The following is a 15,520-nucleotide window of genomic DNA, read 5'->3' as shown; positions in this document are numbered from 1 at the left end:
GTGTGCCATTCCTGGGATGCCACCCTTTATATACTGGAAAATTCCTAGGCTCTGCCTCTACCTTGGAATCCCTCTGATTCCTTAAGGAGAAGGTTCACTGTCCCCTTGTCTTCTTTTCCCCAAGTAAGAAGACCCCCAATCCTTTGACCTTTTCTGGATAGAGCATGAATTTTGATGTTGGGCAGATCTGAGTTTGAACTCTGGCTTGTCTTGCATTCAGTGTAACCTCTCTGAGCCTCAGTGTTATAGCCTGCAAGATGGGCTATATAACTATAACCCTGCAGGGGTGTTATAGGGGTTCTGTGTGGTTGTGTATGTGAAATGCAGTGCCTGGCACACAGTAGGTGTTCAGTAGTTGCTTCTGTAGATTTGCTTGTTGATTCCCCTTTACACAGCCTCTCTGGCTACAGAACAAAGCCTTGCAAACAACACTCAGGCAGAGCCAAGGGAACCTCATCCCTTGATCACAGCATGGCTCCTGCTTGGCTTCTGAAGGCAGAAATTGGGTCTTGCTCACAAGTGGGTCACAGCACTCAATGAATGTTGGGTGGATGAATGAATGGTGGAGGTCAGTGTTACCCTTTTAGTTACAAAATCCTTTGGTCAAATAAAATTTTACGTGATGCCCCAAAGAATAAAATAGAGAAGGGGTGCAGCACTGGCTGCCACGTCATCTGTAAAGGCCTGGATGTTGCCCTGGGGAAATGAGGGGGAACCCTCAGACACAGGGCGTTGCCACTTCCTGTTTAAATTGGGGAAGTGGATTTGTAGGAAACGGGACCCAGGAAAGTCTGCTGGAAAACTCCTCAGACACTGGTGCCATGAAGGCCCAGGGGCCGCCCAGTCCATGTCCCTGTTCCCTTCCCCAGTCTCACTTAAGGGGCCAGAGAGAGGACTGCCGCCCACATGAAGGACTCACCTGCCCCTACCCCTCCCATCCCTGCTTGGTCCCTTCCCCCGAGTCTGTCTCCAGAGAATTACACAAATTCAGTTCTATGGGTGAGAGGTTTTCTGAGAGCCAGCTCTGGGTGGGCACGATGCTAGGCCTGAGGAGCGAGGGAGAATCAGGGACAGGCCCAACCCCATAGATGTCACTGTTCCCCCCGAACTATCCCGCACCTCTGCCTCCTCCCATACGTTCCACACACCAGATGGTGGAGTGACCTTTTAGCAATGTGGGCCTGGTCTCGTTGCCTCCCTGATGAAACCTGTCAGGGGTCTCCTACTGCTCTCAGGAAAAAGACTATATTCTTCACCCTGCTCTTCAAGGCCCTTCTGGTGTATCCCCAGCCCCCCTTGGCTTGTCATCAGAAAATTCCCCCAGGCTCTTCCTGCTGTCCCTGCTCCAGCCATACCAACTTTGCTTCTTGAATGGGCTGGGCTCCCTCCAGCCACAGGGCCTTTGCACATATTATACTCACTCCTTGGAGCACTCCCTAACCTACCTCTGCAATGCAGGGACATGCCTGCTTATCCTTCACTGTAGGTTTTCAGGAAAGCCTGCCCCAGCCCCCCAGAACCTTGTTCCTTTATTTCAGAACACTTTTCTAGGATTGTGATTATTTCTTACTCCACTACTTGATAGATATATGTTTCCCTCTGGACTGTAAGCCCACAAGAGCCAGGGCCTGTCTATTATTGATCACTGTGGCATCCCCAGTGCATAGCTTAGTGTCTGGCACATAGTAGGTGCTCAGTAAATGTTGGCCATGTTGAATTGCTGAGATGCAGCCAAGAAGCCGGGGCAAGCAGATGGGGCCACAGCCAGTTCATGGCTGCCTCTGTATAGAGTAGAGTAAGACAGGGAGTTAGGAGAGGCATAGCTCGTGCTCAGAAGAGAGACAAGCTTCAAAAATGGGGACTCAGTGTGCACCTGGGGCCCTAGGAGGCCTTCCCAGAAGAGGTGTTCCCAGTGCTGGGGGTAGGTGGGAAGATGAGGCTGGCTAACCGGGGGCATTTGGTGGGGAGGCACCTAGCTGGTGCATCTAAAGACAGGCAGGTTGAGGGGGGCTGACTCTGCTGCTGAAGGAACAGCCTCCAGAGCAGCCTCTTTGCCTCAGTTTCCTCATCTGTAAAATGGACATAAGAATGTATCTGATCTCTTAGGATTGCTGTGAGGATTGAACAAGTTAATATGTGTAATCTGCTTAGAACTGCCTGGCACACAGTAAGGCCTGGTGTTTGCTATTTCTGTGATTATTTACCCCACAAAAGGTGTTTGGGTTATTTTCTCTTGGTCAGATTTTGACTTAGCCTCCCTTTCCTGGAGGAACTGGGTACATGTGCCATGGAGCAAGGGTGTGCATGTACTTGTGGCCGTGCACAGCCACGAGTAAGCATGTACCTGTAGGAAGGAGTGACCTTGTGTGGAATCGGGTGTCACAGCTTCTCCCAGGGAGAAGTCTCAGGCAGGCCTCTGGTCCAGGGGAGGTGTAGCACCATGGGCTTGTGGGCTTTCCCACCCTGGGCCTACCTAGCTCTCTGGCTGGTGACATAAGGTCAGGCCGGATGCCCCCCTCATCTCCACCCCTCCCATCCCCGCCCCTCCCCCATCTCCACCCTGCCACCCTCTCCTCCCCTCCCCTAGACCCACTGCAGACGACTGCAGCAACAGGGTCCTGATTGAGAGCACAGGGCCCAGCACAGCCCCTCAGTGTCCAGGTCTCTGAGTTCCATCTGCTATGGGGCAGCCCTCACCTTTCCCAAGGCTCCTTCCCCAGCCCCCACCCCTCTACCCACTGACCTTCCCTCCCCACCCAGATCCTTCCCTGGGAACCCGGATCCCTGGCCCTGGGGCCAGGAGCTGGGGGCTGAGCCAGGGTCTGGGAGGAGGGAGCGGTCTTGTTATCCTGGGAGAGGCACCTGTCCTGAGAGAGCCTCTGATGAGTGATGTCTGGGAGATTGTCCCTGCTTGAGTCCTGGCTCTGCCTCTGACCTGCTGGGTAACCTGAGCATGTCAGCCTCCACTTTCTTTTCTGTAAAAAGAACCTAACAGAAGCCCCTGCCACTCGGAATAAAAGTCAGAGAGTCCGCGCAGTGCCTGCTGCACACAGAACACTCAGTGCATGGTGGCCGCTCTTTTGATGATGCCTTGGGATACCAATGTGCTTGCCTGGGGCTAGAGGGCCCTGCCCTCCCACTGCCCTCTGCCCTCTGTCTGCACCTTTCCCTCTCACCCGAGTGTGGGATGCCAGGTTCTTCACCTTAAGATTTCTCCAGAGATGTAGCGAGTCTTTGGGAGTGTGTGTGTACATTGCGAGGTGTGTAGGTATAGGTGTGTGTACTGGTGGGCAGAAGGTGGCTAAGTGTGCACAATGGTGCACGCTTTTAAGTGCTGATGAGCCCATGTTGATGTGGTGTAGATGGTAGTGTGGTCTGTATATATTGGTGTGTGTTTTGTATGTCTGTGATTAAAAGGATGGTTTGGTGTGGCAGTAAAGTGTGGAGTCCAGTACCAGATTGCCTGGGTTTGCATCCCAGCCCGCCACCTTCCAGGTAGGTAACCTCTTTGTCTCAGTTTTCTCATCTGTAAGATAACAACAATGGTACCTACTGATAATAACAATATACTGACCTCATCATTCAGCCTGTGAGGCCCAAAGGAGTTAATCCTCATAAAGCACTTGCAAAAGACCCTGCAAGATCGGAGTGATGTCAGCTCTTTGTCATTAAGCTGCACTAGCCAGATTGTAAGCCCTTTGAGGGAAGGGACAATGTCTGTCTTGCTCACCATGGTGTCCCGTCACCTCCCCCGAGGTCTGCATGTAGTGGGTGCATAATGGCACGTGAGTGACTGGCGAATGGTGAGGTTGTGTGCGTGTGTGTCTGTGAGGTGTGTGACGGGGAATGTGCAAGTGTGCGTGCATGTGCATGCACGCGTGTGTGTATGAGTGTATGTGTACACGTGGTGTGTGTGTGTGTATGCATGTGTGTGTTTCTGCTCCGGCTGGGGCATCTCCAGCTCTTTCTGGAGCTCTGCTATTTCAGGAAGCCTCCAGTCTCCTCCTCCTTATGTAAATAAACATGACAGATCCCATCGCCTGTACCAGCAGCACGGGGAGGTGGGGGAGGCTCCAGGAGTGGGTGGGAGCTGGGAGGCGCTGTGAGCAGGGCCAGAGGGGTGTGTGTACGTGTGTGTGTGTGTGTGGCTGGCTTTGCGGGGTGTGCGGGAGGGAGTGCGTGGGGGCGCGGGAGGGGTGGGCTCGGCCCTGCCATGCCGGCTGCTGCTGGCCACGGAGGAGGAGGGGGGGCAGGAGGAGGGGAGCTGGCCGCCAGGGCGGCTCGGTGACGAGGCCAGCCGGCCAAACGGAGGTGGCTGTGCTACCCGCTGCCGGTGATGGGGGGACAGATCACCCGGAGCACCCTCCACGGTAAGGCCCCAGCTGATACCCGAGGGTCTGCCCATCTCCAGCCTAGGGACCACCTGGGGAGGCTGGGTGCGAAGACCACTGGGGCTGAGGGCATGGCCACGAACTCCCCACCCCGCTCCTTCACGCCTTGGTGGGCTCTGAGGCTGTGGGAGAGGGTACCTTTGGGTGACAGGCACTAGGGTGAGGGAAGGCAAGGCAGGGCTTGGAAAAGCAGAAAGAGGGGTCTTTCCCTGGCAGCCAGCAGGAGGTCAGGCAGCTGAGTCTCCCCACAAAGTCTCCTTGTCCTCTTACCTCCCCAGAGCGCTGACCAGCCCCCAGTTGGGATGTGAGGTCCCGGTGTTCATACTCCCCTCTCCTAGAACTGAGGCAAACCAGTTAGACAGCTGAGGGGACCTGTTTGTGAGTCCTGGGATACTGGCCATGGAGGTCAGCGCTGTGTTCCGTGATGGAGCCGTGGAGAGATGTGTGGGCACATGCGTGTGTGCATGAGTGTGTGTGTGCTCATGAATATGCGTTGGAGGTGTCTGTGGGTGTGTACCTGTGTCAGCTTGTGCCTAAGTGCACAGGGGTGCAAGTGACACCCCCACATTGCCTGCCCTGGGTTCTCAAAGCGTGTACTCTACCGGAAAGGTCAGTGAACTTCTGACCCCTGGGGTTCATGTCCATGGTCAGACAGACCTCAGACAGGTGAACAGGCAGACAGGTGAAGGGGTGGGAGGGAGGAGGGCTGGGTGGCTCCTGCTTGCCCTTACTCCTGTCCCCTCATCTGCCTGGCTCGAGTGCTGTGGACTTGGGAGTAACATGGCCGATGTGGCACCAGACCCAGAAGAGGAAGCCTTCCCAGGGCCTTGTTTTGTCATCACTGGGCCCCAGGAGCTGGGGTTCCTGTCCGAACTGGCTGGTGCCAGAAGAGCGTGGGCTGACCTTGGGGAGTCCCTCCACACTCCCCTGTGTGCAGACAGGGCATTAGAAGGTGGGGCAGCCTCCATCTGCTGGGTTAGTGGGCACCGAGGAACTGGGAGAGGCCCAGGGAGGAAGGAGGGTGGAGGCAGGAGTGAGTGGGAAGCCCTGGCCAGGACTGGGGACCAGGTGACTTACCCCTTCCAGGATCTGGACTTTGAGAGAGTAATTTCTTTCTTTCTTTCTTTTTTTTTTTTTTGAGAGAGTAGTTTCTAATTAAAAAAGAAAAAGGCAGAGAAGGAAACATGAGAAAAACAAATCATGGACTCTCTTAAAAGGAAATGAATTTTGTCCTGGGCCCAGAGGGCTAAGTGACAGATGGAAGGCACTGGAAGACACATAATCCGGAGCTGGTCAAGGGCAGTGCCAGTGGCCTGCGCCTTGGCCTGAGACTCGGACTGGGCTGACCTGGGCCTGGCCCCGCCTGTCTGTGGGGCAGGGGCTCCACTCTGGGCTCATTGGCCCCAGTGGGGCCTGTTGGCAGAGGGTCTAGAGTCAACTGGCATTTTCCACTGGAGTCAGACTTGGGCAGGCCCGTGGCCTGGGAAGACAGAGAGGCCCTCAGCACAGGCTCAGGACGCAGCACACTGTCCTCCAGCTGCCTTGGATCACAGGCTTCAGAGGGGAGTGAGGACCCCAAGACTCCCTGAGATGGCATGTGGCCGTCAAGAGCTGATGCTCTGGAGTAGATAGACGTGGGTGGTAGCAAGGGCAAGTGTCTCTCTGAGCCTTGGTTTTTTCATCTGTCAATGGGCTAATAATAGTAGCCTCCTCATAGGAGTATCATGAGGATCACTGGAGACACTGTGAATAAGGACTTAATGTGGGGGAAGCCAAAAGGGCTTGGAGAGGCATTCTGAGGCCAGGGTTCTATTCCTCCCTCTCCCAGTGGGGACAGGAGGATAGCTTGGGGTGCACCGAGAACTCTAGCCATTGAGTGAGTGCTAATCAAATGGGTGGCCACTGGTGAATGTTAACCCAATGCCCCATATGCCTTGGCCCCCACCCCTTTGCCGGGACCACCCTCCTAAGGCTGGGCCCCCTCTAAGCTGGCCCTGGCCCCTGCCTCAGCCTCTCATCCACACCAATAGGCGACAGGAGTTGGGGGTTGTGGAGAGGGGTTGTCGGGGTTGTCAGTGCCCACCTAGCCCTTTAGCCAGGACCCCTGCATGCATGTCCTCAAATGTCCTCACCCGTGTCATGCCTACACACCCCCACACCTGTGCCTCTGGTGTCACCCCCTTCTAGGAGGTGAGTTGGGAGAAATGGGAAGAGATGCAGGGGGGTTGCTTCATCCTGGGGAGCCCTCAGTCCTGCAGCCCGATTCCTGAGGACATAGTTACATAGTTCCCCGTTGTATTTTCACAAAGAGCCTTGGGGCTTTGATTTGGTTCAAGCTGAAGATGTGGTATTGCTGGGTTACAGCGAGAGGTGAGGGGTTGTGTGGGCTTATCTGCTTGTGTGTTTGTGGACGTGTCCTGGCTGTTTATGTTTCTGGTGTCTGCGGATCGCGCGTCTGTGTGTTAGGCCTCTGGGTGTGAACCCACGTACTGTGTACTTATCTGTGTCGTATTTAAGAGACAGTGTTATTGTTTCTGTATTTCCATATGTGAACAGCAACATTCATAGTACTGTTATTCCGTAGATATCAGTGTTTAGTGTTTCTGCATGAGTCGTGTGTGTGTGTGTGTGTGTGTGGTGGGGCTGTTGGTGAGGAGTCGGGCTCCTCTGGGACCAGCCTGGCAGGGGACCCTTGGGAGGAATTAATTCTCATTTGGAAAATGGCTTCGGCAGTTACACACTTGATCTCTTTCATCAGGCAGGTTTCCAGAGCTGCTCCCTGTCTTGAGGGCTGCATGGGGGTTGGGGAGAGCATGGAGGGAGGTGGCTGAAATACTGGGAAGCCTCCCCTCTCCTCCTCTCCTATCTCCTCCCTTCCCTGCCTCCTTTGCCTCCTTTAATGCTCCCCCCCAGGGCAAGGAACAGACCTGTTGTGGATGTCACACAACACACACACACACACACACACACACACACACACACACACATACATGTCATCCCCAGGTTGGTGTCTGGACCAACAAACCCCAGATGCTGGGGTGTAGGGACCTGAGAGATTGATTCCTGCACTGTCCTTTCACAGAGGGGCATGCTGTGGCTCAGAAAGGGAAATGGCCGACTGAGGTCATGGAGCTAGTGGCCCAGAGGGAAGCCAGGCCTTGCACAGCTGACTCCCCGCTTCCCTTCCTTGGGTTCCTTAATTCTCCCTCAGGCAGCAGCCAGGAGGCCATCATGGGGACTTAGGAGACCTGGGATTAGCACAGAAGGAGCCGCCTGCCTCCTTGCAGCTGCTCTGGAGGCTTAGGCCAAGGTGAGCTCCCTACAACCTGTCAGCTGTGTCTGTGAACACATGTAACATACGCACCCACATCCCACTCGTGCCTGTGGGCCCTGGGGAGGAGGGATCAGGTTGATCCATCTCTGTGTTCTCTTCACTCAGCCTAGTGTCTGGCATCCAGTGGCACCCAGCAGACACTTGGTCAATGAGTAAGAGGGAAGTATGTGGGGTCTGGGTCCTGGGCTGCTGGACCACATGGCAGTTGGTGCTGCAGGAGGCCTGTGGGGTGCAGATGGGATGAAAAACATGAGCCTTCAGCTGGGCAACAGGCCAGGCCAGGCTGGAGAGGGAGCGGACGGGTGTTCTTGGTGGGTTTGAATCCTGTTTTGCTCTTACTGGCTGTGTGACTTTGGATCAGTCCCTTTGTCTGAGTCTCACTGTCCATTTCCATAAGTTGCAGGTGATAAGGTCAGGCATAAAGGGCAGTACACCTGGTCCACAGTAAGCCCTCTGTAAATGGATGTGAAGGTTTCCACAGAGGCTCCTCCAGGCCAGTGTGTGCTTGCAGGTGTGTACACACACATGCGTCTGGCTGTCTCTAAGGACCAAGATGGCATCTTCTGCCTCCTTCAGCTCTGGTGGGCCCCCAGGACAGAGCATTCCCTGGGTGCTGTGTCCAACATTAGGCACACACACTGGCTGCTTGTGTATGCACATGTGCAAAGGAGAGAGTGTGGATTTGTGTAAGGGAAACTAAGAGAGATGGTCTGTGTGGTGTGTGACTGAGCCATGCTCCCTCTCGTTCTCTCAGGCCTGACATGGGGGCTTTGAGGTGGGGGCGGGCACTGGGAAGGCAAGGACAGGGAGCTGAACTCAGAATAGTTACCATCTGGAGTTCCCTTCTGGAATCTTGGGGTGGGATGGGGGAGGGGAGGAGAAGGTCTGGTTCCCTCCCTGCTGTGAGGATATTGGGAGACACATTCATTTGCACATCTGGCTGTTGGAAATGTCTGAGCCTGGGAGGTTGTAGAGTGAATGAGAGCAGGAGGCTCTGTGTAGAGATGGATTTGGCAGTGAGGGTGCCCATCCTGCCCACTCTCCTTTGCCCACCTCGTCCCTGTGGACTCACTCAGTCTTCCAGGGAGCAGCCGGACCTGCTGTACACATAGCACATGATCAGGTGCTAACATGGCCCCTAACCCTAAACCACAAAGCCGAATGCATGGGGGCTGCAGAGGCCATGGAGAAACTGACCAGGATGGAGTGGAGGGTTCATGTAGGGCAGAGGGAACCAAGCATACTGGCCAACTAGCTGGGGCCCAGTGAGGACAGCTGCAGAGCCAGACAGATCTGCAGACCTCTTACTAGCTGTGTGACCCTGGGCAAGTTACTGCCTCTCAGAGCCTCTGTTTCCTCATCTATAAAATGGAACTAAGTGATACTATATTGCTGTGTAACAAATGACCCAAAAGTTGGTGGCTGAAAACAGCAAACAAACATTTAATTATGTCACATTTTCTGTAGGTCAGGAATCTTGACACAGTTTAGCTAGGTGCCTCCAGCCTGAATTCTCTCGGGAGGTTACAGTCAAGCTGTTGGTTGGGGCTGTGGGTTCATCTGAAGGGCTTGTCTGGAGGGACATCCATCTCCAAGTCCCATGGTGACTGGTGATCCTTGGTCCCTCCCACGTGGGCTTCTCCGCAGGGCTGCCTGACCACACCCCAGCTGGCTTCCCCAGAGGGAGCGACCTGAGAGAGGCAAAAGAAAGTAACCAAGATGGAGGCCAAAGGCTTTTTATAACCCAGTCTTGGGAGTGATATCCCATCACTTCAACTGGATACAATTTGTTAGAAGCTGGTTGCTAGGTGCACTCCACACACAAGCGGAGAGGATTAAAAAATGGCATGACTGCCAGGAGGTGAATATGGGGACCTCTGGGGCATCTGAGAGGCTGCTAACTGCAGATACCTAACTTTCAGGGGTTGGGAGGGTTAGATGAGGTTGTACATGAAAGGCATCTGGTGACTCAAATCTTGTGATTTTTCTCCTTCCTGCAGGTAAGTGGGGAGCTCTTGAAGGTTCTTAAGCAGGCAGGGCTGTAGTCAGGCTTGCAGTGTGGGAACCTGGTGCTGGCAGTGAAGGAAGTTGTCCCTTTAGTGTCTCCTTTTTCTCTAATTTCTCCACAGGACACCAGAAAGGGCAAGGCACCAAGTAGGTGCTCCTTGCACAATGGCCAGTTATTGATCAGTGTGGATTGAAGAACTGAACAGTGGCAGTTCATTCAACTGCTTTCACTGAGCGCCTGCTGTGTGCTCTGAGCTAGGCACTGGGGAGATGGCAGTAAAAAGAACAACACTCTGCTCTCAGGAGGCTCACAGTCCATCAGGGAGACACACAAATAAGCCTGCAGCCTTTCCTAGCCATAAAGCTGCACTGAGAACACAGAAGATGATCTGAGTGACTCTTTTCTCTCCATCAAGGATCGCATGTGCCCAGGACCATTCCGGGTGTGAAGAAGACAAGTCAGTGCATTGCATACAGTGGGTGTCTCGAGGCGTTTGGGCTTAATTTTGTGGAGGAGCCAGATTTGAGAAAGGCTGCCTGGGTGATGGAGGCTCTGTTCGGGGCATGTGGGATCCCTGGACTGGTCTAGGGATCAGAGAGACTTCTGGGAGAAAGTGGGCTTTAAAATCAAGGTCCCCAGGATGAGTTAGGAAAAGGCAGGCTTATAGCTGGGAAGGAGGAAGGAATGGTTCCCAGCAGAGAGATGGGCCTGGGCCAGGTTTGAGGCAAGAGTCTGGTGAGGGAGGTGGGCCACTTGGAGGAACCCAGAGAAGTTCACATCTGCACAGTTTTACAATCATCTCTCTCACCCAAGGCCCCTTCCCACCGGCTCTCCCACATCTCTCAAGTCTTTCCCCCAGAGGAACCCCTGTTCAGTGAATGCATGTAAAGTAGTCCAAATCAGTACAAGCCTGGCAAACTGGGATTTGGGTGTTTGGGATAATTTAAAATGGAAGAGTCCAGCCTCCCACTGGGCTGAAAGGAACTGATCTTTCCTATGGTGGTGGTTGTTGCTTTCACAAGAGAAAATAAGACCTTATGTTGGGATCAGGTGTTAAACTTTGAAAAATTCTTTCACACCCATGAACTCACTGGGTTCCCACAATTGCCTGGAGAGGTGGGCAGGGCAGCTATGATGACCCCATTTTACAGAGAAAGAAATTAAGTTTCAGAGAGGTGAAGCAACTTGCCCAAAGTCACACAGCAAGTCTGTGGCCTGGCCAGGTTTTGAACCCAGGGCCTCCTGCCTCCAGGGCTCTTGCTTTTTGCCCTGCTGTACTATCCAGAAAGTGAGACAAACCTGCCTCTTTGGAGATGCAAATGATCATGCCAGCCCTGGTATTCAGGTCCTCGGGCCCAGAGCAAGTTGATCTTGAACACAGTGGAATCCAGCTGGGGCTTGAAATATAGGTGGGATTTGGAGAGGTGTAGGAGGGGCTGGGAGAGAAGATACACAGGGCAGGAGAAGTGGCTTGAGCAGAGGTGTCAGAGAGCACAAATGGGTGTCAGTTGCAACAATAAAAATATAGTTATTATTAACAATGATTAATTAGTAATATATATTAACAGAATCATTAATAACCATTATAACAGCCACTTACTGGGTTTGTTTTTTAATTTATTATTTATTTTATTTAAAAAAACTTTAAATGACTTTATTGTGGTATACTTTCTGTAAACTACACATATTTCAGTTGTACAATTTGATGAATTTTGATAGATGTATATACCTATGAAAGCACCAAAATCAAGATACCTAACATTTCCTTCAAACTCCCAGTTCATCCCTTCCCACCCTCTTTATCCCCCCAGTAATCATAAGTTTGTTCTCTTTATGTGTGAGTCTGTTTCTGTTTTGTAGATAAATTCATTTGTGTATTTTTTTTAGATTGCCATATAAGTTATATCATAAGGTATTTTTCTTTCTCTTTCTGGCTTACTTTACTTAGAATGATGATCTCCAGGTCCATCAGTGTTGCTGCAAATGGCATTTTATTCTTTTTTATGGCTGAGTAGTATTCCATTGTGTGTCTATACCACGACTTCCTTATCTAGTCATCTGTCGAGGAACATTTGAGTTGTTTCCATGTCTTGGCTATTGTAAATAGTGCTGCTGTGAATATTGGAATTCATCTGTCTTTTCAAACTATATTTTTCTCCATATATATGCCCAGGAGTGGGATTGCTGGATCATATGGTAGTTCTATTTTTAGTTTTTTAAGGAGTCTCCATACTGTCCTCCAAAATGGCTGCACCAAATTACTTTCCAGCAACAGTGTAGGAGGGTTCCTTTTTCTCCATACCCTCTCCAGCGTTTATCGTTTGTGGACTTTTTAATGACTGAGTTAGTTTTACATATAGCACCTCTTTAACCTCATAAAGGTCTGCCATGATCTCCATTTTACAGATGAGAAAAATGAGGTCTCACAGTTGGGTTTGGAGGCCCACAATGTCATAGTGGCACTGAGGGCAAAATGAAAACACTGCCTGCTAAGCCACATAGAGGTTGGTTATTGTCATTGGTATTGCTCCCTCCCTGTCTCTCTTTGGCAGCCCAGCTCAACCCAGCCTGGGCATCCAGGGCTCTGCCAGAATGGTTCTGGGGCAGAGCTTGAGCCGGGGCAGTAGGGGGGGGGGTCACTCTGGAGGCTACATTGTCTCGGCATCTCTGCCTGGGACCACACCAAGAGGCAGGAATGTGGTCCGGCGCTGGCTGAAGGTCACCCGGAGGGCTGGCCAGGCTTGTGTCTGGCAGCTCATAAATGCTCAGAAGGAATGGGCTGAGGGGAGGGTGATGGGGAGCTCAGGGGAGTTTCCATTGTGTCAACAGCAGCCTCGCCTGAGGGGGTTGCCCCCACTGTGGCTCCCAGGAAGCTTGTAAACCTGTCTCTAAGGGGAGCCTCCCCGGGAGCTCTGCTGGGAGCTGATGGAGAGACTGGGACTCTACCCAGGACCACTGGCCACTGGGCGAGCAGCTGTGTAGCTCACAGGCCTGCATCTTTAGGCCCTTTGCTTGGCTGCTCCCCTGGCTGGGATTGGTCCACACCTTCTCCATGCAGCCTTTCCCCACCATGCCTGCCGTCTTGGACTCATGGAGAAAATGAGCTCTGGTATTAGACGCTGAGCCTGGTGAAGGACCCTGGACATGGCATTGGGAGATCAGGGCTCAGGTCCCAGCTCTGCCACTTAATTGCTATGTGACCTCAAGCCAAGTTGGTTAACCAGTCTGAAATTGCAACTCATTCATCCATAGAATGGGGATTCTGTGAGGTCACAGTGTATGTGAAGTTGCAGGGAGGGAGCCCTTCTGGATGGTATAGGTAAGAATCCCTGCCCGCAAGCTGCCCCTCTGGCCCTTGGCATTTGAGCTGTGCTCAGGGTTAATTCTCACTTTACTTTCTCTCCTTCCTCTTCTGGGATCATAATGCCAGCTGAGAGCGAGGAGGGAGATAGCAGAAGCAGGGACAGCAGGTGTTGGAGGGGTGGTGATCACCCGGGTTGGGGCCGCCACATTGGACACCTCTGTGGGTCATCATTCTTATTGTAGTCCATGAGAATGGTGCCCCAGAGGCATACAGGGCAGAGTCTACGTGGCTGTATGTGGTGGTCCTGGCTCTTGTTCAAAGAGAAGTGATGGGGCCTGAGCCAGGGCCATGGAAGCAGGGAGGACAGGAGGGGCCAGAGCCCAGGGATGTTTATTTCTGAGATGGAACTGGCAAGTTGGAGGTGGGGCACTCAATGACTCTACTGTGGCCTGGGAGCATGGTGGGGCTGGCAGGTTAGGGTTAGGAGTTCAGTTGGGGCCTGCCAAGCAGCAAGTGGCCTTGGTCCACAGGTAGGAGATGCTCAGCAAGTCAGGGTTTTCATGTCATTCCCCACAGAGGTGGCTCACTGGGTAGAGACCACACTGTGGGAAGAAGAGGCTGGCACAAGACTTGGCAGGCCCAGGAATCAGTGAAGGTGTTTTGGGGCTGCCCAAGTGTCTCCTCAAACCCACAGTGGGCAGGGAACAGCAACACTTCTTCACAGAAGTGGAGGGAACTGAAGGCTGAGAGTGGCAGGTCTGACGAAGCTTTGAGGTCTTCTGTCAGATGGTCCAAATCCTCGGCACTGCCTGCGGTGGGGTGATAGGTGCTGAGGTGGTCAGATTCCAGCCTCCCTTTCCTGTGTCTTAATGAAGACCTGGTTGGTTAGTCGTCGTTGCTGCTTTTGAGGTATAATTTATAGACACTAACATTCACCCTTTTTAAGTGCATAGTTTGGTGAGTTTCAACACATGTCTAAGCTGTGTAACCTCTACCACAAAAGATAAAGAACATTTCTGTCACCATAAAAACTTCCTTTGTGCTGCCGTGGAGCCATCTCTTCTCGTCTCCAAACTCCAGAATGTTGTACAAATGGAATCAGACTGCATGTAGCCTTTCGAGTCTGGCTTCTTTCACCTCACGTGCTTCAGAGGGTCCTTCTTATTGCGTCATAGTTCTGTTCATTTTCATTGCAGAGGAGTGTTGATTGTGTGGGTGCACTCTGTTCTTTACTCATCCGCCAGCTGGAGGGTGTTTGAGTTGTTTCCAGGTTTGGGTTATTATGGATAAAGCTGCTGTACATTTGTGGGTGGGTCATCGTGCAGATGTTTTCATTTCTCTTGGGGACATGCCCACGAGTGTATTTGCTGCGTCATATGGTAGGTGTGTAACTGACAAGAAACTGTCTCGCCGTTTTCCACCTTGGCTGCACCATTTTGCCATCCTGTCAGTAATGGATGAGGGCAACGTATGAAAACACGGTTTGCATTTCTGTGTTCTGGCGGCTTACACATGTGGATTGTGAAGGCAATGTAGTAGAATGCCAGGCATCCCTCTGTGTGCTGCACAAGATGATTTTAGGTGGGACGTGGATGAATATTTTTTCATATTTTGTCAGTTATGACCATATTAAAAATTTTTTAAATTGACATTTAGTTGATTTACAGTGTTGTGTTATTTTCAGGTGTACAGCATGGTGATTCATTTATATATATACATATAATTTTTTATTATAGGTTATCATAAGATATTGAATGTTGCTCCCTGTGCTATGTATTACAACCTTGTTGTTTATTTTATATATGTAATGTCTATCTGCTAATCCTAAACTCCTAATTTATCCCTCCCCCCCTTTCTCCTTTGGTAACCATAAGTTTATTTTCTGTCTGTGAGACTGTTTCTCTTTTGTAAATAAGCTCATTTGTATCTTTTTTTTAAGATTCCATATATAAGTGATATCATATGATATTTGTCTTTCTCTTTCTGACTTAGTATGATGGTCTCTAGGTCCATCCATCTTGCTACAAATGGCATTATTCTATTCTTTTTTATGGCTGAGTAGTATTCCATTGTATATACATACCACAACTTCTTTATCCAGTTATCTGTTGATGGACATTTAGGTTGCTTCCATATCTTACTTGTTATAAATGGTGCTGCTGTGAACATTGGGGTGCATGTATCTTTTTGAATTAGAGTTTTCTCTGGATATATGCCCAGGAGTGGGATTGCTGGATCATATGGTAAGTCTATTTTTAGTTTTTTAAGGAATCTCCATACTGTTTTCCATAGTGGCTGCACGAAATTATATTCCCACCAACAGTGCAGGCGGGTTCCTTGTTCTCCATTTATTGTTTGTGGACTCTTTAATGATGGCCATTCTGACCAGTATGAGGTGATACCTCATTATACTTTTGATTTGCATTTCTCTGATAATTAGCAATACTGAACATCTTTTCATTAGCCAACTGTATGTCGTCTTT

The 15,520-nt window shown here is 51.4% G+C and overlaps 1 protein-coding gene across 5 annotated transcripts in view; it reads left to right on the top strand.

The window, feature by feature from the left end:
- The window catches only part of NEURL1 (neuralized E3 ubiquitin protein ligase 1), a 70,458-nt gene that overhangs the window by 33,292 nt on the left and 21,646 nt on the right, over positions 1-15,520 (top strand). The window contains exons 1-2 of one of the 5 annotated variants that reach the window (XM_032491007.1): positions 5,995-6,581; positions 6,756-6,761. The exons of 1 other annotated variant lie outside the window; for it this stretch is intronic. In XM_032491007.1, the coding sequence (XP_032346898.1) occupies positions 6,500-6,581; positions 6,756-6,761 (88 nt within the window). In that variant the 5' untranslated portion in view covers positions 5,995-6,499. Of the gene's footprint in view, positions 1-4,179; positions 4,371-5,994; positions 6,582-6,755; positions 6,762-9,921; positions 10,209-15,520 lie in introns of those variants that run through there. 3 more of the 5 variants (XM_032491010.1, XM_032491009.1, XM_032491011.1) reach the window with 3 other exon arrangements.

Source organism: Camelus ferus, chromosome 11 (genome assembly GCF_009834535.1).
Source record: "Camelus ferus isolate YT-003-E chromosome 11, BCGSAC_Cfer_1.0, whole genome shotgun sequence".
NCBI classification, from domain to species: Eukaryota; Metazoa; Chordata; class Mammalia; order Artiodactyla; family Camelidae; genus Camelus; species Camelus ferus.
The sequence above is the reverse complement of the archived record's forward strand: the minus strand, read 5'-3'. Positions and strand labels throughout refer to the sequence as shown.